We start from the raw sequence: 25,503 nt of genomic DNA on the forward strand, positions 1-25,503 counted from the left end.
ATGTTCCCGGTACCTTTTGATCTGCTGTCCCTTCTTTGGAGCTTTGGATGAGTATCATTGAGTGAGTACACTTGTTTGTGTGTGGGCCCAGTAAGTACACTCCTGGCTTTCCAGAAGTCCTCTCTGTCTCCCAGACAGAGTCCCTCCCAATTTTCACAGCCAGATGTTATGGGAACTCTGGCACTGGTGCTCTGGGCTGGGGCTGGGACTCTGCATTTCTCAACCACTGCACATGAGTGTGGTACCAGCCCATTTTTCATCTCTGACCCTCCTAGCAATCTTATGTGGCTGCTTCTTTGTATCTTTAGTTATAGGTGTTCTGTACACCTGGTCTTCAGATGGTTTTCCAGGGTAATTGTTCTGTAATTTAGATATAATTTTTGTGTTGTAATGAGAGTAGGCGAGCACAGGGTTTACCTACTCTGCCTTCACTGGAAGTCAGTCTGGCTTGTTTATTTTTTTAACCACCGAGTTTTGAGAGTTCTTTATATATTCTAGATGCTGGTCTTTTGTTGAGTATGTGGGTTGCAAATAATTTTTTCCAATAGTTGCTTTTTCCATCCTCTCCACATGGTCTTTCTCATAGGAAAAGTTTTAATTTTGATAAAGTCTACTTTATCAGTTTTTCCTTTTATGGATCATATGTTAATGTCCAGTCTAAGAACTCTAGATGCTGAAGACTCTCCACTATAGTTTTTTTAAAGGTTTTATAGCTTTACATTTTACATTTAAGGCCACGAACTATTTCAGTTTATTTTTGTATAAGGTTTGAGATTTAAGTCAAGGCCTCTTTCTGTCTTTCTTTCTTTCTTTCTTTCTTCCTTCCTTCCTTCCTTCCTTCCTTCCTTCCTTCCTTCCTTCCTTCCTTTCTTTCTTTCCTATGGATATTCTCTTGTCTCAGCACCATTTTTTTAATAAAGACTACTATTTTTCAATTAATTTGCTTTTATACTTTGTTTAAAAAAGCAAAGAATAGGTGGGACAGCCCTGGGCTAGTAGCTCAGTTAGTTAGAGCATTATCTCAACTTCTCACGATTGTGGCTTTGATCCCCAGTCAGGGCACATACAAGAATCAACCACCCCCTTTCCTCTCTCTAAAATCAATTAAAAAAATTTTTTTAAGAGCAACACAGAACAGGTGGGACAAATAGATGTAAGATTTAAGTTAACAGTGTTAATGATGTGTTTAATGTAAATGGTCTAAGCATACCATTTAAAAGGCAGAGATTGTCAAACTGAGGGGGAAAAAAGAGGTCCAAAGTTATGCTCTACAAGAAACCAATTTTAAATATAAAGACATAAATAATTTAAAAGGATGAATCAAAAGGGTAGGTACCTACATGGAACTGAGAATAATTCTAAGATTTGTACTGTGGGTGATTATGTAGTTTAAAATACAGTTAACCGAAGAAGATATTGAAAGAGTCAAAGCTGATTGGTGATGAGGATAATGAATTCATGTTAATATTTAGTCATTCTAATACTTGAAATGTTTGCCACATGTACATATGGAGGCATCTAGTTGAAAATACTGGATCTGGAACTTAAAAGAGTAGTTGTGGTCAGAAATATAGATTTAGGAGTAATATAGATATAATTAAGCCAGGATAGTGGCTCAACCATATATATTCGAAAGAAAATTCTAAGGAATATCAGTATTAAGGAAATAGTGAAGTTCCTTACACTGTAACAGGAGATACAGCTTACCTAAGACACAGAGGCAAAAAAACACAAGAAACTTCCAGCCAGGATGGAGGCCCAGAGTGACACACTCCATCTCCCTCCACAACTAAGAAGGAATACAACTACTGCAAAACCAGAAATAACCAGAAGTTCCAGAAAATAAATGAAAGTCCAACTTATGAAGTTATAAAGAAGTGGTGCTCGTCCAGACAGGTAGGAGGGATGAAGCTAGGGCGGAGAGGTCAAGCTGTGCTGGCGGCAGCAGCAGTGGCGACGGTGGCAGGATGGCGGTAAGCACAGACACCCGTATTTAAGGGGAAGCGAGAAGTGCCTGGAGAGTACCCCCGGCTGCGGACTAGACCCGTCAGCTTGCTATTCCAATGCCAGGGAAGGCAGACCTCCATTGCCTTGGACTGTGAGGTCCGGAGGGGGTGCGGATGGAGGAGGAGGCTTTTGGTCTCTCAGCGGAGAATGAATGGCAGAAATCCATCTTGGACCCACACCACCAAAGAAAATGCAATAGCGAGGTGAAAAGGGTCGCCTGGTTGTGACGAGTACACGGGGCTCTGCCCCCTATAGCGTAGGAGGTGTGACAGCCCTGCCCAGGAAGCAAAGGTAAACACAAAACTGTCAGGATGGAACAGATCATGATAGAGATCCCAGTGATGCAGCTGACCAGACAGCAAATACCTTATCTAATGAAGCAGCAGATAGGAAATCTTTCTGAGGCACAGTTTAGAGTTTTGGTTATAAGAATGCTTACAGACCTAATTGCAGATCTTAAACAAGATGGGGAAGGAATGAAGGCTAGTCCTGCTAAAATGAATGAAAACACATATGAAACTAGTGGTGAGGGAAAGAAAACCAGGGATCAAATCAACAAATCAGAATATAGAGAAGGAACAAACAGTCAACCAGTGCAGAAAGAGGAAACAAAAAATGAGGAAAATGAGGAGAGGCTCAGAAACCTATGGGACAGCTATAAGCGGGCCAACATCTGGGTTGCCAGAAGGTGAAGAAGAACTAGAAATTGAAAAATTATGTGAAAAAATAATGAAGCAGAACTTCCCTAACTTGGGGAAGGAAATAGACTTACAGGTCCAGGAAGCACGGAGAGTTCTGGCAAGGACTGGCAAGAAATATTCAAAGTAATGAAAAGCAAAAACCTACAACCATGATTACTCTATCCAGCAAAGCTGTCATTCAGAATAGAAGGGCAGAGAAAGTGCTTCCAGGACAAAGTAAAACTGAAGTTCATCAGATCCACACCACTGTTATATGAAATGTTAAAGGGACTTGTTTAGGAGAAAGAGGATCAAAACTATGAACATTAAAATGAAAACTGTATCACAAGAACCAACAACAGAAGCTAGGGAACTGAAACAAAGGCAAACTAAGTAGGCAAGGAGAGTGGGAAATGAATTATAGGTATGGGGAACATTTTGGGGGGAGTTCAGCGGGGAGGGGGAAGGGGGGAAAGGGAGGAAGATGGTACAGGAATTAATAAGCATAGTAGGAGGGAGTGGAGTAGACAGGAAGATGTTGAGAACTATATGCACAACCAATGGGCATGGACTAAGGGTGGGGGGACAACTGGGGGAAGGGGGTCAAAAAAATTAGTGAAGCTAATAGGAAGAACTTTCAGAAAGGTCAAGGCCTGCCCCAAATTTTCTATTCTAGTTTCTATTTGCAAGACAAAATGGTTTTATAATGATTTGGCTTAAGATAGTACAAAAACATTTCCTGTAATGTAAGTCCAATAATAATCCTTAAAATAACCAGAAAACAATAGCAATTCCTGTCTTCCACTTCCCTTGTTGTTAATTTTTTTACTAGCCCTGGAGACCTGGTATTTACTTGGATAATTAGATTCTCTTTCGGGGACCTCTTGACTTACTAGCCTTTAAGGCTTTTATTTTCTGGAAAAGTTAGTACTTTTAAAATCTATTTAATTTTGATAGATGTAGAGTAGACTGATAGCTTCTACTCTTTCTATGCGTAATACTTACTCAGTGTGATTTATACTGATCTTGCTGACAGAGTCTGGTTTCCTTCACAGGATTGACTGGTGAAACAGAGTGAACTATTGTCCAAAGAGTGGTTATACTGACGGTTAATTTAAGTAGAGATATAATGACAAAGCTTTGGCTGAGTCCAGGAGAAACTGCTGAGTCCTGGATTGAAACAGAACTTAGGCAGCAGTTGGAAAAATTAAATAAATATTAAATTGTTTTTTTACAGTTAAGTAATCACTTGCTCTATTAGTTATCTATTTTCTGTGAGAAATTACCCCAAAACTTAGCAAATTAAAACAACTAACATTTATTATCTCATAAATATATTTCTGAAGGTTAGGAATCGAAGTGGCTTAGCTATATTATTTTGGCTCTCATTCTCTCAGGAGAGATCTTCAAGTTTGCAACCAAGATTTCAGTCAGTTTAGGCTTTCCTGAAATTGGAGAAATCTGCTTCTAAGGCTCACTCACATGGATGTTGGTAGCCCTCCCTTCTTCACTGGCTGTTGGCCTGAGACTATTTGCCACGTGAACTTCTCCATTGACTACTTACTACATGGCACTGCTTTCCGCCAAAGCAAGAGATCCTAGAGAGAGAAAGTGCCTCAGATGGAAACTGAAGGTGTTTTATAAGCTCATCTCAGAAGTGAAATGCCGTCACTTCTGCTATATACCATTGACCACACAGACTAACCTTGGTACAATTCAGGAGGGATCTATACAAGGGTGTTAAATACCCAGTGACAGGAATTACCGGGTTTGTCTAGGAGGCCAGCTGCCACAGTTGATATTTAATATCAATTAGAAAGCAAACTATATTATCAATTTTCTTCTTTTTTTTTAATATCGTTTTTATTTTATTTTATTTATCTGTTTTTAGAGAGAGGGGAAAGGAGAGAGAGGGGGAGAGAAACACCAATGTGCCGTTGCTGCTCACACGCCCCCAACTGGGGATCTGGTGTGCAACCTAGTCATGTGCCCTGACTGGGAATCGAACCAGCGACACTTGGGTCGCAGGCCCATGTTCAGTCCACTAAGCCACAGCAGCCAGGTCCATCATTTTTCTTCTTTTGCTATATTTAATTTAACCCATGACGCGGCTTTTTCAAATAACAGTCTAGAAATATTTATTGAGTGTCCATTATATGGGAGGCAGTGAGTTTTTAAGAACTCTCTACAGTCCTACCTGGTCCTTTTTAGTCACCGCTTAAAATCTCTTGTTGAGTCTATCTCTTCCTTCTTCTTTGCTATGCAATCTATGTTTTACTTTATGAAACAAATTCTTTCTGTCTTAAGTGTTTATATTACAGGAATGGGACTGAATACTTTGCACTAGTCTTCTTATTTAATTGTCAAAACAGTCCTATGAGGATTATAAGTGAACTGTGTCAAATTTTTCTAGCTTATTTTCCTTAACGTTTTTCTTTAAGACTGAACTCAAGCATAACCTCTTCTAGGAAGTTTTTATTTGTATTATTGTTCCTCTCTTGATTTCTGTGCCACCTTGTGCAACATTATCACTGTACTGCAATTTTTAAATTAATTATTTTCTTTATTAGATTAGAAACTGTAGTGTAGGGGTTATAAACAAGGGCTCTGGAGTCAAAAAGCTTGGGGCCAAATCCTGGGTCCAACACTTACTATGACTTTGGGCAATGTACTCTTAGCCTTCCTTTCTTCACTTGTAAAATTATGTGAAAAAAAGTAGTACTTCTTCTTTCGGTTTGTTGTGACAATGAAATACAAAGTGTATGGTGCTAGTTCATCATTCAATAAATGTTATTGGTAAACCCTTCAAGGGCAGAATTATTAAGTGCTTCTTATGTGCCATGTAGTATAACAAGCCCTTTGCGTAGATTATTTTATTCTGACAATGGCCCCATGTGGGTAGGTACTATCATTAATGCTGTAGTTTTCTTAGTGTCTCTAGTGCCTGTCCAGAGTGTGAGTGCCTGTTGAATGGACAAGTGAATGAAAATAGATGGAATTTTTTCCAGTGGAGCTAATTGTAGGGAAATACAACAACATGGAAACATGATTAAAAGCATGACAACAGGCAAAAAGATTGAAAGAGAAAATGAGAAAATGAACATGACTTTTATTGTAGTGAAGTGGCTAATGGCACAAATTCTAGTAACAGGTAGACTTGTGTTTGAATCCCTGTTCTCCACCATTTATTGGTTAGAACTTAATGTCTGTTTTAGGTTTTCTCTCTATAAAATGGGGATAATAATATCTATATTATAGACTTGCTGTGAGGATTAGATCAAAATAATGTATGATGTAAAATGTTTAGCATAGAACCTGAGTTGCTCGATAAGCATTGCCTAGTACTAGTATAAAGTTGAGAGAATCATGAAGACTGAATTTTGATAGTGAAGGAAATAAAATAGGGTTATGAAGTATGTGGTATTGACTTATTTATTTGTTTGTTTATTTTATTTTTAGAGAGAGGGGAAAGGAGAAAGAGAGGGAGAGAAATATCACTTGTGTAGTTGCCTCTCACTCGTGCCCCCAACTGGGGACCTGATGTGCTACCTAGTTACGTGCCCTGACTGGGAATCGAACCAGCGACACTTGGCTCGCAGGCCGATGCTCAATCCACTGAGCCACAGCAGCCAGGGAACTGTGGTATTGACTTTGAATTATTGATCATAGTTATCAAAATTAAGCATGATATAAAGATCACAGTTGTTATTCTTTATAGTAGTACCCCTGCTGATCAACACCGAATTTTTGCTGTGGGTCTGATATAAAGATAGACATTTGTTCTCATAAGCTAATGAAATATTTTTAATATTCTGCCTTCTTACCCTATTATCACTTTTGCCCAAATGCTGGGAAAATGCTGCCTGCCAATCGTTGACTATGTTTCATTTAGGGTACTTCTGAGTTTCACAGTAGAAATTGTACTTTTTATATCTGACTGATCTCAGATTTTCCTGGGTTATTAATAGTCTAGAAAATAGAATTTGAGGACTGGTTGGAAGGATGCTTTTTGAAACCTAAGAAGGCAAAAACTGCAGTTGTTGCAATATTGCTATTTAAGAAAGGATAGTGAGTCACTTTTCAGAAATTTATATCAGAATTAGAAAAAATACAATTAGCCATTCTTAAGGCAATGATGGAAGAAGAGCTATCCACATATATGAGGGAGAAGTGGAGGTGGCAGGGGTAGGGTGGGAGGAAGCTAGAATGATAGAATTGCATTAAATGTAGATATTCTCTCTTCCTAAGCATATCAGAATCTTGCGTTTGAGAAAAAACCTGGCATGTGTGTTTAATAAAGCTACTTTAGGGACTCAGATGTATGCTGCACTCTTGCTAGATTAGAAGCCATGTTAGAAAGTAGGAGTTTACCTTATAAAATGTAATTGGAAACTAAAGTCAGATGTTCTAAAAAATACTAACTTTTCTTTTGGAATCCTGGGACAAAAGTAAGAATTTGGGAGACAACTTGAGCTATGTTCTGTTAGACAAAGAAGAGGGAAGCTGGAAATGAGAAAGACATCTTTCTTCTATGTACAATTTTGCCTAGGTTGGGTCCTGTTAATTTGTATTTAGTTATGGATAAATAGTTAATTAAAATTTCTTTTGATCTTTTTCCTAAATATTTGATGTGCATATGTATAGACTTCTGCGAACATGACCCATGGTGTATTTTTTTCATTAAAATTTAGTGTTTTGTCTTTATATATAAACACTGGGTTAAGGTGTTCTTTGTGTTTTTCCCACTGCATCAAAGAATTCATGGTCAAAGACCAGACTCAAAATTAATTCTATGATTTGTTTTAACTAACAACCATTGTTTCAAAATGTGATTGCACTCATAGGTATAAGTTTCTTTTTAAGGGGAAAAATGAAATATTTTTCAGGATCGCATAACTTTTCACTTTAAAAAAATTTAATGTATTCATTAAAAAATTAAAGGAGCTTTAAAAGCAAGATCAGCAGATAATTATCAGAGAAAGCAATTGTAAATTTATTTTAAATGTTCATCTTTATGTATGAGAAAGGAATGCCTCCAGTTTGTAATATTCAAAGTTTACTTATTAAAGTGTAGAAGAAAAAAGAATCCTGTAGACGTTCTAAGCATGACCTAGTCCATTGACAGTTTAGACTTGAAATTAATCATTAGAATTTCTGAACTCCTAAATGCTTAAAGACATACTACACGGTTTAACAGTGATTGTTTGAACACAAGATTTTAATATAATAGTTTAACTGCAGTTTAACAATGCTTGTTTGAACAGAAGATTTTAGTATAATAGTTTAAAAGTCTTATTATTTATTAGTTATTTTGTAGATTTTTTTCATTGAAATTAAGTACAAAAATCAGCTGTCATGAATATACTGATGTGCTGTAACTAACTTGTGCCAGAAGAACCTTGTGTTACCTTTACAGGTCATCACTGTTGTACCCACATCTGCCCAACCTTGATTTTAAGAGTCTGGGTCAAGAATGGCCAAGGGGTTTCCAAAACCAGAGCAAGTATAGAAATGGTAACATGTACATATAAATGCAAGTCAGTTTCTAGTATCCTAGGTCCAGCAAATAAGCCTATTTCTACCAACTCTTAACTCATTCATTTTCAGAATTTAAGAATTATGAAATTCTGGAAATTCATAGTAGATCCACCTAGAAGTAGAAGCAACCAAGCCCAAGACCAGTGAAATCCTTCAATAACATTGGCTTCAGTTTATAAGTTTCTTTTTTTCCTGAAAACAATATAATATTCAATCATTAAAAATATTTTGACAGAAAACTTTGGCACTATGAATAAGTTAAACCTGCCATAATATTTGATGTCATGGAATATATATCATGAGTAAAGGGTACTAGTTAGATTCCCATAGATAAAAATCTGGTGATTTTGATTCTCTAGTGTAGAGGCCCTGGTTAAGAGGCAGGGATTATTTGAGGAAAGAGACTTTGTGATAATTTAATCATAGCATATGTTTCTGTTTTGCTTTTCACTTCTTTACAAATCCTAGTCATCAGCATTATTAATAGAAATTTGATGATGCCTCACTTCAGAGGACAATTATGTTTATTCTCAACTTTGAACTTCAATGTACCCTTCTCGTGATTCTCTGTTCAGTCATAACCCTCTCTTCCTTCAAAATTTGGCAAAACATTATTGTAATTTCATCATATTCAGACAAGCTAACTTCCTTTCATAAACTTCATACCAAATTCCTCCTTCATTGTCTCTTTCACACACTACATTAGATCCCTTTATAGTATTAATTTCTCCTAGTATATAAATTTTTATTCATTTTGCAAATAATTCTTTTTAGGTATTTTGGTCTCAGACTTTTGGTTAGAATAAAATCTTTTCTTGAGATTAAGAACAATAACTTGCCCACAATGCTTAAGGTAAATTAAACAAATAATGATTCTTCAAGGTTTTATTATGACTTAGAAAGAAAGAAGCTCTCCTTTGATATATTTGGTGTGGCCAATGAAGATAGTACTGATGGAAATGGATTTTTTGACTCCTGTAATATTTCACTCAGAAAAGTGGCTACCTTTAATTGCATGAATTTTGTCATCTCCCCTGCAGCTGCCTATCCAGAGCAACTATGTCAAACATCCTCAAGTAAACCCTGACCCAGTTTCAGAAATCTTGGTTAATTTTGAGTTAGGAATTATTTTCTTTAAATAATTTTTTTAAATTAACAGAAGATGCAAAATATTACATTTAAAAATACTTTTAAAATCCACATTACTACATAGTAACTTAGTTTGAAGTAAAAAATATGATCTATCCAAATTGATCTACTTGTCATTCCTTTTGAAAATTTTGACCAAGATGTAAATTTAGAAAATACTTTTTAAAATGCATTTTAAAATACAGTGTTGTTTAAAGTATTCATATGTATAAAATTGTACTATATCATTGACATAATAACATTAGTACTCCTTCATAGTTTTCAATTTCTTAAATATATCTGCTTTTAGTTTAGAAAAGGGATCACTGTTTTGAGAGACTTTAAAAAATTGCTTTAAAATGATCACTTTTTTCTTTTTATTGAATTTCTTGGAGGGACACTGGTTAACAAAATTTTATAGCTTTCAGGTATGCAGTTATACAACACATCATCTGTACATTGTATTTTGTGTTCACCACCCCAAGTCAAGTCTCTGTTCATCACCATTTATCCCCCCATACCTTCCTCCACCTCCCGCCATCCCTCTTCCTCCAGCAATTGCCACACTGCTGTCTGAGTCCATGAGTTTTTTTCACTTTTTTTTGCTTAATCCTCCACTGCCCCCATTACCAAGTGTCCCAACCCCTCACACCAACAGCTGTCAGCCTACTCTCTATCTGAGTCTATCACAATTCGCCTGTTAACTCATTTTGTTCATTAGATTCTATATATTAGTGAAATCATATGTTACTCCTCTTTCTTTGACTGGCTTATTTCACTCAGCATAATGCTCTTCAGGTTTTATCTATGCTGTTGCAAAGGGTAAGATTTCCTTCAAGTAGTATTTCTTTATGTAAATGACCATAGCTTTTTTATCCACTCACTGCTGATGGACACTTGGACTACTTCCAGATCTTGACTATTGTAAATAGTGCTGCAGTGAACATGGGGCATATGTATATTTTTCAAATTAGTGTTTCAAGTTTCTTCAGATAAACTCCCAGAAGTGGAATCACTGGGTCATAAGGCAGTTACAGTTTTATTTTTTTGAGGACATCCTTGTCTTGTTCTCAGTCTTAAGGGAATGCTGTAGTTTTTTCATATATGGCCTTTATTATGTTGAGGAATAGTCCCTCTATTCCCATTTGACTGAGAATTTTTATCATAAATGGGTGCTGGATTTTATCAAATGCTTTTTCTGCATCTATTGATATGATCTGTGGTTTTTATTTTTCATTTTGGTTATGTGGTGTATTACATTTATTTATTTGTATATATTGTACCAATGTTGCATCCCCAGAATAAATCCCACTTGATCATGCTGTATGACCTTTTTAATGTATTGCTGGATCCACTTTGCTAATATTTTGTTGAGGGTTTTAGTATCTATGTTCATCAAGGATATTGGCCTATGATTTTCATTCTTTGTAATGTCTACCTAGTTTTCAAATTAGGATAAAGCTGGCCTCATAAAATGACCTTGGTAGTTTCCCTTCTCTTGAATTCTTTGGAATAGTTTGAGAAGGAGAGGTGTTAGTTCTTCTTTGAATGTTCAGTTAAATTCACCAGTGAAGCCATCTGGTCCAGGACTTTTGTTTGTTGGAAGTTTTTTATTACTGCTTTAATTTTATTAGTTGTAATTTGTCTATTCAGTTTATTTCATTTTTTCTTGATTCAGTTTTGGAATATTGTCTTTTTCTAGGAATTTACCCATTTTGTCTAGATTGTACAATCTGTCGGCATATAGTTGTAAAAAATACTTTCTTACAGTCCTTTGTATTTCTTTGATATCAGTTGTTACTTCTCTTTCATTTCTGATTTTATTTATTTGGGTTCTCTCAATTTTTTCCTTTTTATTGTTTTTTTATTACAGTTGTCCCATTTTCCCCCTTTGCTCTCCTCTGCCCTGCCCATCTCTCCCCTCTTCTACAGTCAGTCCCCATTTAGTTGTCCATGCCCATGGGTCATTTATATCAACTTTTTCTTGATGAGTCTGGTTAAAGGTTTTTCAATCTTGTGTATCTTGTCAAAGAACCAGCTCTAGGTTTCTTTTATTTTTATTTTTTTGTATTTGTTAAAGACTATTTAATTTATTTCTGCTCTGATCTTTATTATTTACTTTTTTCTACTGACTTTGGGCATTGTTTGTTGTTCTCTTGCAATTTCTTTTAAGTATAAAGTTTGATTGTTTATTTGAGATTTTTTCTTGTTTCTTGAGTTAGACCAGCAATGCTATGAATTTCCCTCTTAGGACTGCTTTTGCTGTGTTTAAGATTTTCAGTTGTTGTGTTTTCATTCTCATTTGTTTCAAGGCATTTTTTATTTTTTTTCCTTGATTTCATTAACTCATTCATTGTTTAGTAACATGATATTTAGCCTCCATGTCTTTGTGTGTTTTTCAGTTTTTTTCTTTTGATTGCTTTCTAGTTTCATACCATTATAGTTAGAGAAGATGCGTGATATGATTTCGATCTTCTTAGATATATTGAAATTTGTTTTGTGCCCTAACATATGTTTGGTCTGTCCAAGAAAATGTTCCATGTGCACTATAAAAGAATGTATATTCTGCTGCTCTGGGGTGAAATGCTCTGAAGATATCAATTAAAACCATCTGATAATGTGTGTCATTTAGGCCATTGCTTCTATATTGATTTTTTATCTACAGGATGTATGGATTGATGTCAGTGGGGTGTTAAAATTCCTACTATGACTGTATTACTGACAGTCTCCCCCTTTATGTCCATCATACTTTGCTTTACGTATTTAGGTTCTCCTATATTGGGTATATAAATATTTACAATGGTTATATCCTCTTGCTGTATTGCTCCCTTTATCATTATGTAGTGTCCTTCTTTTTCTCTTACTATAAACTTTCTTTTAAGTTGATTTGTAAAAGACTCGTGGACGTGGACAACAGTGTGGTGATTCCGAGGGTGGGGGTATAAGAGAACTAAATGGTAAAGGAAAAAAATACAATAAAGATTTAAAAAGAATTTTGTATAGAACTGTACACCTGAAACCTATGTAATTTTATTAACCAATGTCACCCCAATAAAATCAATAAAAATTAAAAAGAATTATAAAAAAAAATAAAGTTGATTTTGTGAGGTGTAAACATTGCTACCCCAGCTTATTTTTCATTTCCATTTATATGAAATATCTTTTTCTATCCCTTTCCTTTAATCTGTATGTATCTTTCATTCTGAGGTGGGTCTCTTTTAGACAGCATATAAACTGGTCTTTCTCTCTTATCCATTCAGCTACTCTATGCCTTCTTATTGGAGTATTTTAAGTCATTTACATTCAAAGTGATTATAGATAGGTATGTATTTATTGCCATTTTATTCTTTTAACTATGTTCCTCTATTTTTTGTCCTCCTCCTCTCTCTTATCCTTCTTCTCCTCCTTCTTGCAGGACCTTTAACATTTCTATTAATATTGATTTAGTGGTAACAAACTCCTTTGGCTTTTTCTTGCCCAGGAAGCTCATTACTTCCTCTTTAATTTTACATGATAGCTTTACTGGGTAAAGTAATCTTGGCTATAGGTCACTGCTTTGCATCACTTTGAATATTTCATACTAATCCCTTCTGGCCTGGAATGTTTCTGTTGAAATACCATCTGACAGCCTTGGCTTATGGTGGCTCACTTGTAAGTAATTACCAGTCTTTCTCTTGCAGCTTTTAAGATAGCCATTTTAATTATGGTATGTCTTGGTGTGCGCCTATTTGGGTTCATATTCTTTGGGAGTCTGCACTTCCCGGACTTGTGTTTCTTTTTCCTTTACCAGGTTAGGTAGGTTTTTGGTAATTATTTTTTTAAATATGTTCTCTATCCTTTACCCTCTCTCTTGTCCTTCTGATACCCCTATGATGCAGATGATGTTACACTTCATGTGGTCCCAAAGGTTTCTTAAACTATCCTAATTTTTTAAATTATTTTTTTCTTTTTGCTTCTCTAATTGGATGCTTTTTTCCCGTTTTGTCTTCCAAATTGCTGATTTGATCCTCTGCCTCATCCAACCTACTCTTTATTCCTTCCAGTGTATTCTTCACTTAAGATACTGTATTCATTTCTGATTGGTTCTTTTTTGGGTTTCTGTGATTTTTTCATGCTGTTGAGCATCCTTATAATGATTTCTTTGAACTCTATAGCTGATCAATTGCTTGCCTCCATTTCATTTAGCTCTTTTTCTGGAGAGTTCTCCTGTTCTTTCATTTGGAGCCTGTTTCTTTGTCCCCCCATTTTTGTTGCCTCTTTGTATTTCTTTCTATGTATTAGATAGATCTGCTATGACTTCTAGTCTTTGTGGGGTGGCCTTATGTAAGAGGTGTCCTGGGGGGGTGGTCCAGTGGTACAGTCTCCTTGGCCTCCTGAGCTGGGGGCTCCAGGAATGTCCCTTCTGTGGATCATGTGGGCCCTTATGTTTTAATTGAGTCTTGATTGCAATTGGCCCATTTGTGCATGGGATCAGCCTTCAGCCTGGCTAACTGTGAGGCTCAACCCCAACCACAGCATCAGAGATGCTATGCAAGTGCTGACCACATGAAGCAGAATTCATCTAAGGACTATTTGGTGCCTCTTGAGATCTTCTTCTAGATATACTACTTGTGAAGCTTATTGGATTCTGCTCTGATGTTGTCTGAAGCTGGCCACTGAGTATGCTGGTTCTGGTCCTCTTGGGAGGGACTCTGGTGTAGACCAAAATCAAATGATCCCTGTGACTGGCCCTTGGCAGCCTGTTTGGAGAATTCTCAGTGAGGCTTGTTCTGCAAGTCCTTGGTTATAAGACTTCTCTTTAGTTATCCTTCAGTTGGTTATTCAGGATGATTGTTTTATAACTTAGTTGTAATTCCAGTTTGGTCCTAGGAGGAGGTGAGTGTAACTTTCACTTACTCCATCACCAACTTGGATCTGCTAAAATGATTACTTTTAATGAAAATCTAGTTAGAATTTGGGGCCTATTTTGCTTAATTTCTTAAGTTTAACTAGTTTGTTTTTCAAAGCAATGCATCAAACTCTTAACATTATTCAATTTGTTTATAATATAAATTGTTTGGCATAGTCACAATACTCAATCATTATATTTTTATTTCTTCAAATATGTTAATATTAATAAATTGATAACTAATTTATTATAACTTGTAACTAATTTATCAATAAACTTAACTACTAGTAAATTGTATTATTTTATAATTGTTTGTAATTAATAATTTAGTAATATGATTGTATGTTAAGTACATAATATGCTTCTATAGTTATTAAACCAGATGGTTACCTTGGAATGGAACATGATATTTTTTATAAGCTCTTATTTTTTAGTAAATTATGTTAAATGTTGTAGAAGTTGGAGATAGTCATCTCTGATTAAATAAGTATGGTTTTGTGTTGTTTTCTACTAGAAGAATGATTAGGTAGAACATTTAGCTGTATTAAATAACGTTTAATACATTAGCCTTAGTAAAATTAATTTGTTTACTTGCTTAACTGCTACTGTTTATTATACTAAGAAATTAATGGGTGGATATATTGCCCATTGCCCAGCCAACCACCACTGAGAGCAGCTGCTTTGCCCTGTTGGTATTGTTGGAATTTTAGAACAACACAACTACTCCGATCAAGGTGGAGGCATAGGTAAACATGCTTCATCTCCTTGCACAACTACAGAAAAAATTACAGTGAGACCACAAAATAGATACTACCCAGAACCATCAGAAAATCAAGTTGTATGGAAGTCTGACAACCAAGGATTTAAAGAAGCCACATTCATCCAGATAGGTAGGAGGAGTGGAGACATGGAAATGGGCAGAGAGGCAGGGAGACAGTGTGTGGTGCAGAGAGGCAGCAGAAGGGGCAGTCCCACATTCACCTGTTGTGGATAAAAATCAGAAGGAATACTTTGGGAGTGAGGGGTCCCAGCCCCAGGCCAGACCACACATGCCAAGGTTCCAGCACCAAGAAGATAAATCCTAATACCTTCTGGCTGTAAGAACCAGTGGGGGTAGGGAGGTGGAAGAAACTGCTGGATTTTCAGGAGACTCCTTTTAAAGGGCCCGCATGAACTTAGAACTTATGCAGACCCACCCACTCTGAGATTCAGCACCAAGGCAACAGCTGGAAGAACACCAGTCACATATGGGGAGAAAGTGATGTGACTGAAAACAGGACAAGTGCTGGGAGATAGTTTCCTTCCAGGCAGACCTCCAGAAGCCAGGCAACAGCGTTGTCCCCTCTCCAAGTCCTCCTCCCACACAGAGCAACAAAGCTGGGAAGCAGGTTTTCCCACTCTGGCGATTACTTAAGGCCCTGTCACACAGTTTACAGATGCCTTTTCTACAATACGCCATGCTACTAAGACAGGGAGTCAAAGCACCTTTACCAAATACACAGAAACAAACACAGGAGACTCATAAATTAAGGAGATAAAGAAATAGGGCCCAAATGAAAGAACAGAACAAAATTCCAGGGGGGGGAAAAAAAACGAAACAAAGATAACCAACTATCAGATGCAGAATTCAAAACACTGCTTATCAGGGTACTCAGAGAACTCATTGAGTACGGTAACAGCATAAAAAAGACCCAAGCAGAAATGAAGGTTACACTAAGTGAAATAAAGAAAAATATACAGGGAACCAACAGTGGAGAGGATGAAGTTGAGAAGCAAATCAACAATTTGGACATAAGGAAGAAAAAAAGCATTCAATCAGAACAGCAAGAAGCAAAAAGAATTTTAAAAAATGAGGATAGAATAAGGAACTTCTGGGACATCTCCAAATGTACCAACATCCAAATCATAGGGGTGCCAGAGAAGAAGAAGAGCAAGACATTGAAAACTTATTTGAAAAATAATGAAAGAAAACTTCCCTAATTTGGAGAAGGAAATAGACATACAAGTCCAAGAAGCACAGAGAGTCTCAAACAAGTTGGACCCAAAGAGGATCACACCAAGACACATCATAATTAAAATGCCAAAGGCTAAAGATAAAGAGAGAATCTTAAAAGCAGCAAGAGAAAAGCAGAGTTACCTACAAAGGAGTTCCCAAAGGGCTGTCAGCTGATTTCTGAAAAGAAACTTCACAGGCAAGAAGTGACTGGCAAGAAGTATTCAAAGTGATGAAAAGCAAGAACCTGCAACCTAGGTTACTCTATCCAGCAAAGCTGTCATTTAGAATGGAAGGGCAGATAAAGTGCTTTCTAGACAAGATAAAATTAAAGTTTATCATCACCAAGCCATTATTACATGAAATGCTAAACGGATTTATTTGTGAGAAAGAAGATCAAAACTATGAACATTCAAACAGCAGCAAATTCATAACTATCAACAACTGAATCTAAAAAACAAAAGCAAACTAAGCAAACAGTCAGAACCAGAACAGAATCATAGATAGGAAGATCATTTGCAAAGTTATCAACTGAGAGGAGGAAGGGAAAGAATGGGGAAAAGGTACAGGGATTAAGAAACATAACTGGTAGGTACAGAATAGATGGGGTTGTTAAGAATAACACAGGCAAAAATGGAGAAGCTGAAGAACATGTATGTATGACCCATGGTCATGAACTAAAGGAGGGGGTATTTCTGGAGTGAATGAGGGTAACGGGTGGAGAGGGGCCAAGGGGAGAAATTGAGACAACTCTAATAGCACAATCAATAAAATATATTTTTTAAAAGAAATTAATGAAAAAATATTATAGTGTGTAAAAGCTCAGACTATGGACCCTGACTGCCTAAGTTCAAATTGCTGTTTTGCCACTTACTAGCCTGGATATATTTGGAAGTTAGCTGTGGGTTGTTTGTTGGTTTGTAGATGTCATTTATCAAATTAGGAAGTCCCCTTTTTTTCTTGGTTTACTGTTTTCTTTTTTAAAAAACTACAAATGATTTTTAAGATGAAAACTTCCTTTTCACCTTAGATTTATTAGTGAGGTGAATTGCATTATAGGTTTTTCTAGTATTGAACCAATCTTGCAACCTGGATAAACTCAGTTTGATACTGATGTATTATCTGTTTAACATTGCTGATTTAGGTTGCTAATACTTCTAGTTTAGGATTTTTATATCGCTTTTCATGAATCAGAATGGGTCATAATTTACCTTTTTGTAATGTCCTTGACAGGTTTTAGTCAATGTAGTAACCTCATGAAATGAGATGGAGAATGTTTCTACTTTTTTTGTTCTTGGAAGAGTTGAGTAAAAGTGGAATTATCTGTTCCTTGAATGTTTGGTAGAAATCACTGGTAAAATCAGAGATGCTTGGTACATTCTTTGTGGGGAGATTTTAAATTACTGACTCAAATTATTTAATAGTTTTTAGGATTATTGAGGTTATTTTATTTTTTATTGAATTTTATTAATTTATATTTGTGAAATTTTCCATTTGATATGTTTTTCCAACTTATTGACATAAAATTGTTTATAACAATTCCCTCTTATCTTTCTAATCTTTGTGATGATGGTCCCACTTTTTGTTGCTAATAGTTTATCTGTATTTTTCTTAGTCAATCTGATGGAATGTTTATTTAATTTTATTTCTTACAAACTGTATTTTATCTTTTTCAGTTTCATTAAATTCTGCTCATTTCTTTCTTTTTACCTTCTTGGGGTCTTTTCTCTATCTTTTTCCTAACTTTAAATTTCTTTTCTAATATAAGCATTTAAAGATATACATTTTTCTAGTCTTTTCATTTTTTTTTGAGTGTGTGTATAGTACCAAAATTGGCAAATAGATATTCTTAAAGTGAAAAAACAATCTTATTCTGACTTCTAAATTGCTGCTGTCAATTGTGACTAAATTTATAGTGCTCCCCATGTCAAAATATATGATTTTGACATGTACATGGGAAAATCATACTTACCAATGTTGTTTTATTTTATTTTTTTACTTTTTTAATATGCTTATTAAAATTATGCTGTTACAGTTGTCCCAATTTCTTTTCCCTTTGCTCCCCTCCACCCAGTGATCCCCTCCCTCCAGTTGTCCCCCCTCCTTAGTTGGTTGTGCATATAGTTCTTCTCAACATCTTCCTATCTACTCCACTCCCTTCTACTATGCTTATTAATTCCTGTACAATCTTCCTCCCTTTCCCCCCTTCCCCCTCCCCACTGACCTCCCCGGAAAATGTTCCCCATACCTATAATTCGTTTCCCACTCTCCTTGCCTACTTAGTTTGCCTTTGTTTTGGTTCCCTAGCTTCTTTGTTGGTTCTTGTGATACAGTTTTCATTTTAATGTTCATAGTTTTGATCCTCTTTCTCCTAAACAAGTTTCTTTAATATTTCATATAACAGTGGTTTGGATCTGATGAACTCCTTCAGTTTTACTTTGTCCTGAAAGCACTTTCTCTGCCCTTCTAATCTGAATGACAGATTCACTGGATAGAATAATCGTGGTTGTAGGTTTTTGCTTTTCATTACTTTGAACATTTCTTGCCAGTTCCTTCTTGCCAGTTCCTTCTTGCCTGCAAAGTTTCTTTTGAGAAATAAGCTGACAGTCTTACTGGGACCCTTTTGTACATAATTCTCTTTCTCTCTTGCTGCTTTTAATATTCTCTCTTTATCCTTAATTTTTGACATTTTGATTATAATGTGTCTTGGTGTGGTTCTCCCTGGGTCCAGTTTTTTTGAAACTCTCTGTGCTTCCTGGGCCTGTAAGTCTATTTCCTTTCCCAAGTTGGGGAAGTTCTGCTTCATTATTTTTTCACATAATTTTTCAATTTCTAGTTCTTCTTCCTCACCTTCTGGCAACCCAATGATTCGGATGTTGGCCCACTTATAGCTGTCCCATAGGTTTCTGAGCCTCTCCTCATTTTCCTCACTTCTCGTTTCCTCTTTCTGCACTGGTTGACTGTTTGTTCCTTCCCTGTGTTCCGATTTGTTGATTTGATCCCTGATTTTCTTTCCCTCACCACTAGTTTCATATGTGTTTTCATTCATTTCAGCAGGACTAGCCTTCATTCCTTCCCTATCTTGTTTAAGATCTGCTGTTAGGCCTGTAAGCATTCTTATAACCAAAACTCTGAACTCTGCCTCAGAAAGATTTCCTATCTGCTGATTCGTTAGATCAGATATTTGCTGTCTGGTCAGCTGCATCACTGAGATCTCTATCATGATCTGTGCCATCCTGACAGTTTTGTGTTTACCTTTGCTTCCTGGGCAGGGCTGTCACACCTCCTACGCTATAGGAGTGGAGCTCCATGCACTCGTCACTACCAGGCGACCCTTCTCACCACACTGTGGCATTTTGTTTGGAGGTAGTGGTCCAAGATGGATTCTTGCCATTTACTCTCTGCTGAGAGACCGGGAGCTTATTCCTCCGTCCCCACCCCCTCCGTCCTTCACAGTCGGAGGCAATGGGGTTCTGCCTTCCCCAGCATTGGAATCGAGAGCTGACAGGTTTGGTCTACAGCTGGGGGTGCTCCCTAGGCACTCCTTGCCTCTCCTTAAATACAGGTGTCTGTGCTTACCGCTGTCCTGCTGCCATTGCCGCAGCTGCCGCTGCCAGCACAGCTTGACCTCTCGGCCTTGGCTTCGCCCCTTCTACCCATCCAGATGAGCACCACTTCTTTATAACTTCATACATTGGACTTCCATGTAGCTTTATTTTCTGGAACTTCTGGTTGTCTCTAGTTTTGCAGTAGTTGTACTCCTTCTTAGTTGTGGAGGGAGACAGAACGTGTCAGTCTAGGCCTTCATCTTGGCCGGAACTCACCAATGCTGTTTTAATGTCATCTTGTTTCATATAGGATTCACCTTTATATGATCTTATTAAACAAACAAAGGACGGAGAGGGACCAGCCGATCACCTTGAATCTGCTTGTACTCTCAACCTTCCACTCCAGAATAATCACACTGCAGCAGATATGTAAGTTCTATATATGTTATGTTATGCTTTCAACCTGCAAATAGATTTTGATCATAGTATAGTTTAAGATACTACATAGAAAAGTTGTAGGGAATAGAATTTCAAATAAGACTGTGTTGTTGCTTTCAAGAATCAGGAATATAAAATGCATAACCCAAATACAGGTTATATAAAGTTGTATAAAGTTCTATTGAAATCACTCCAGTTTGGTATAAAGAGGACAGTATTCTTGGCAGAGAGCAATTTAACAGATCTTAGAAGTGGAATAGGATTTCAACATAGAAACTGGAGAGAAGGAAGGAGACAGAAATGTCCCAAGAGTCAAAAGTGGCATGAATTCCAAAGCATAATAGCCAGGAAAGTAATAAACATTTTTCAGGGCATTTAGATCAGTGCATTTGTAGTGAAGCACAAGATAGGCACAGAGAGTAGTGTGGCATATGAGATTAAAACAGTTGATTATTGTATGATAATAATGATGGAAGAAAAGAGCAATAGCTAACATTTAATGAGGGTTCACTATGTCATGAACAGTTGCCTATGTACTTCAGATTTTTCTTCATTTAATCTTCATAACAGCCCTATAAGGTAGCAGATACAGCTACCAGCCTCAGTTATCTATAAAACAGAATCAAGAAAGCAACTTTCCAAAGTTCACAGAAATCAAACCCAAGCAATCTGACCCCAAATCTCATGTTCTTAAACATTCTAGTTACACTGCTTTTCATAGAAATGTATCTAATGTTATGTTTCTGTTTAGTTCTGTGTAGGAATTGACATTACATTGTCTTATGATTAGTATAGGGACTCTTTTGCAGAGATTAGACCCTGGTACTTACGAAATCATTATACAGTAGTCCCTTTCTATATTGCAGCTCACTTATTGCGGCCTCACTGTTTTGTGGGATTTTAAAAAATATTATATTTAATTATTTATCGCGTATTTTTCACTATATTGAAGGATTTTGCGGTACTGTATATGTATGTTGTTAAAGTTACGTAGGTTTAAGAGTGTATAATATGTTTAAGAATATAAGTAGTGTTTATAAAAGTGTGGAAAAGGTTAATAAGGGAGTGGGAAAGGTTAATAAGGGACTGGGAACAGTTTATAAGTGTGGGGGAAGGCTTTATAAAGCCTTAAAATATATATCAATACTAAAATAAATATAAGGTTTCTACTTCGCGGATTTTCACCTATTGTGGGGGGGTCTAGAATGTAATACCCGCAATAAGTGAGTACTGTAAAGGGCAACACAGAACATTAGAATGTCAGAAATTGAGATATGATATTTACTAATATTTCTTTCTTGATTTGTCTCTGACATACAGGGTGGGGCAAAAGTAGGTTTACAATTGTGAATATGCCAAAGTTTATTCTTATTTTATTTTTTCTACTCAGAACTTATAGTTTTCCACTAATCCATCAGAAAGAGAGAGTTCAATTTTTATCTTCCCCGTAGTCTTAATTATTTATTAATTTTTGTATTGTTAGCCATACTAACTGTAAGCCTACTTTTGCCCACCCTGTATTTAGTATATAGGTATACATCTGCTTTAATAATTTTATCTAAAATATTAATTCATAGAAATATCTATTGAATAATTTTGATGGGCATGTGTGTATATAACTTAATTCTTACTATATATGAACTGTAGTTATCAATAAAACATTTTTTAAGAGAAAAGAAATATGACAATACTGTTTCGGTATAAATATATTATTCTTTTAAGCAGAAGTTATTTTATTATCTCAATCTCATTATAATTATTAAAATTGAACATATATACTATGTACTTTTTCCAATAAGGTAATAGTTCCCAGGAAAAGCCATTTATTAAAGAGTTAGAAATGATAATGACAAGTTTAGTTTTCTTATTGAACTATCTTTCAATTTGTGTTTAAATAGCTTGTTCAAGGAATTTGGTATAGAATAACATTAAATAGAAAAGGTGTGTTTGGATACATGTTTACAGCTGTGTGTGTGTAAGAGAGAGAGAGAGTTTTAGCAAACTTATATGAACACTTTTCCTTTGAGTATATCTAGGTATCTTTCTCCTGTGAGATCTCCAAAGAAAAAAGGGTCAACTACACGTGTAAATTCTACTGCAAATGCAGAGGCACAAGCAACCTCAGCCTTCCAGACTCAGAAGCCATTGAAATCTACCTCCCTTTCACTCTTTTACAAAAAAGGTTAGTAGATGATTACTTTCCCGGGCATGGACTCTGAAACCAGTTTGACTAGGTTCAAATCACAGTTCTTGTGTTTACTAAATGCAACCCAGGTGAGTCCACTTATTATCTCTATGTCTCAGTTTCATCATCTGTAAAATAAAAATGATAATAATAATGTACCTTATAATTTAATAACTTACCTTATAGGGTTTTAGAGATAATTAAATGAATTAATATATAAAATGCTTGCAACAGTGTCTAGCACATACTAAGTACTTGGAAAGTGTTAGATGTTGTTATTGTTGCTGCTGCTGCTGTTGTTATGCTTTCAAAGTTATGTTTGGAAATATTTGCTCCTGATACTACTTTTGCTGTTCAGGTGTGTTTATGAAATTATACAGTGTGCTGTCCCCTAGTACAGTGTATCCTAGTAACCAGGATGTATAGTAATCTCTGATCGTGTGTGTATAGGGTAGGGCAGGAGGTTGGTTGCAAGTCTGTGTATGCATTTATTCATGCAAGTGCACATGCATTTGGGGCTCTTTGAAAGAAAGTGAAAGGCCAAATTTCTCTTTAAATGTTTTTTTCTGATTTATTCACATCAAAAATATGTAAGAAGCCCTTATAAGAGCAGTGGTTCCAAAGCGTTGTCCCAACCAGCAGAATCCAACTTACATGGAAAGTTGTAGAAAGGAAGATAAACTGCTCAATCAGAAACTCCAGGATGAGGGGAAAAAATCTTTATTTTAACAGGCACTCCAGGCAAGTCTGATGCACACTAAAGTTTGAGAACTACTGGGATACACTGTTAACTAAAAATTTCTGTTTACATTATGGAAGTTCTTTATTGTATTTTTTTCCATTACAATTTAGACCTCATATCCCCCCCTACCCTCAGAAATCACCATACTGTTGTCCGTGTTCATGCATCCTTTTACCTTTTTGCTGAGTCCCTCCACCCCCTAACCTCTCCACCCCCACTAGCTATCATCTGCTCTCCATCTATAAGTCTGTCTCTGTTTTGCTTGTTAGTTCAGTTTGTTCAGTAGATTCCACATATGAGTGAAATCATATGGTATTTGTCTTTCTCTGACTGCCTTATTTCACTTAGCACAATGTTCTCCAGGCCCATGCACACTGTTGCAAAGGGTAAAATTTTCTTCTTTTTTATAGCTGAGTAGAATCCCAATGTGTAAATGTCCCATAGTTGTTTTATCCACACATCTATTGATGGATACTTGGGCTGCTTCCATATCTTGATCATTGTAAATAATGCTGCAATGATAATAGGGGTGTTTATGTTCTTTCAAATTAGTGTTTGGGTTTCTTTGAATATATTCCCAGAAGTAGGATAGCTGGGTCAAAAGGCAGATCCACTTTTAATTTTTTGAGGTATCTCCATAACGCTTTCCACAGTGGCTACACGAATCTGCATTCCCACCAAAAGTGCAAAAAGATTCCACTTTCTCCACATCCTCGTCAGCACTTGTTGTTTGTTGATTTATTGATGATAGCCATTCTGACAGGTGTGAGATGGTATCTCTTTGTGGTTTTAATTTGCATTTCTCTGATGATCGGTGACATTGAGCATGTTAGCATATGTCTTTTGGCCATCTGTATATCCTCTTTGGAGAAGTGTCTCTTCAGGTCCTTTGCCCATTTTTTCATTGGGTTATTTTTTTGTTTTGGTTTTTGTTTTGGTTTTGGTGTTGAGTTTTGTAACTACTTTATAAATTTTGGATACTAACCCCTTATCATATATATCAGCAAATATATTCTTCCAATCTGTGTTTTTTTATTTTGTTGATGATTTCCTTTGCTGTACAAAAACTTTTTAGTTTGATATAGTCCCATTTGTTTATTTTCTATTTTGTTTCCCTTGCCTGGGGAAGTATATCTGATAAAGTATTTCTAACAGCATTGTCCAAGATTTTGCTGTCTATGTTTTCTTACAGGATTTTTCTGGTTTCTGGTCTAACATTTAAGTCTTTGAGCCATTTTGAATTTATTCTTGTGTGGTGTAAGAAGGTGATCTAGTTTCACTTTTCTGCACGTACCTGTCCAGTTTTCTCAATACCATTTACTGAATAAACTATCTTTAGCCCATTGTATGTGCTTTCTTCCTCTGTCAAATATTAATTGACTGGAAAGGTGTGTGTTTATTTCTGGGCTCTCTATTCTGTTCCAATGATCTATGTGTTTATTTTTATGCCAGTACCAAGCTGCTTTGATTACTATGGCCTTGTAGTACAGATTGATATTAGGTAGCGTGATTCCTCCAGCTTTGTTCTTCTTTCTCAGGATCAGTGTTGCTATGTAGGGTCTTCTGTGGTTCCATATAAATTTTTGAAATATTTAATCTAGTTCTGTGAAATATGCCATTGGAACCTAGACAGGAACTGCGTTGAATCTATAGATTGCTTTGGATCGTATGGGCATTTTAATGATGTTAATTCTTACTATCCATGAACATGGTATGTGCCTCTACTTATTTATATATTCTTCAATTTCTTTCTTCAGTGTCTTATAATTTTCTGAGAACAGGTCTTCTACAACCTTGGTTAGGTTTATTACAAGGTATTTTATTCTTTTGAAGCAATCGTGAATGGGATTCTTTTCTTCATTTCCCTTTCTGTTAGTTTGTTATTGCCATATAAGAATGAAACTGATTTCTGGATATTAATTTTGTATTTTGCTACTTTGCTGAATTCATTTATTAGATCTAATAGTTTCTTGGTGGAATCTTTGGGGTTCTCTATGTACAGTATCATGTCATCTGCAAATAAAGACAGTTTTGTTTCCTCCTCTCCAATTTGGATGCCTTTTATTTCTTCTTCTGTCTGATTTCTGTGGCTAGGACTTCCAGTACTATGTTGAATAAGAGAAATGAAAGCAGACATCCCTGTCTTGTTCACAATCTTAAGGAGAACAGTTGTACTTTTTGCCCATTGAGTATGATGCTGGCAGTGGGTTTGTCATATAGGGTCTTTATTATGTTTAGGTATGTTCTCTCTAATCCCACTTTGCTGAGAGTTTTGATCATAAACGGGTGCTGGATTTTATCAAAAGCTTTTTCTGCATCTATTAATATGATCATATGGTTTTTATCCTTCATTTTG

At 36.1% G+C, this 25,503-nt stretch overlaps 1 protein-coding gene and 1 non-coding gene across 2 annotated transcripts in view; one reads left to right on the forward strand and one right to left on the reverse strand.

Moving 5' to 3' along the window:
- The window catches only part of RB1 (RB transcriptional corepressor 1), a 239,554-nt gene that overhangs the window by 175,208 nt on the left and 38,843 nt on the right, over nt 1-25,503 (forward strand). The window contains exons 18-19 of the mRNA XM_090258651.1: nt 20,093-20,211; nt 22,257-22,402. Of these exons, the coding sequence (XP_090114777.1) occupies nt 20,093-20,211; nt 22,257-22,402 (265 nt within the window). The remainder of the gene's footprint in view (nt 1-20,092; nt 20,212-22,256; nt 22,403-25,503) is intronic.
- Nucleotides 21,602-21,671, reverse strand: LOC149996165 (small nucleolar RNA SNORD26). Its single transcript, XR_016507528.1, has one exon. It is a non-coding gene; the product is annotated as a small nucleolar RNA SNORD26 (small nucleolar RNA).

The sequence above is a fragment of the Furipterus horrens genome, unplaced genomic scaffold, assembly GCF_987537825.1.
Source record: "Furipterus horrens unplaced genomic scaffold, mFurHor1.1.pri manual_scaffold_12, whole genome shotgun sequence".
NCBI lineage: Eukaryota > Metazoa > Chordata > Mammalia > Chiroptera > Furipteridae > Furipterus > Furipterus horrens.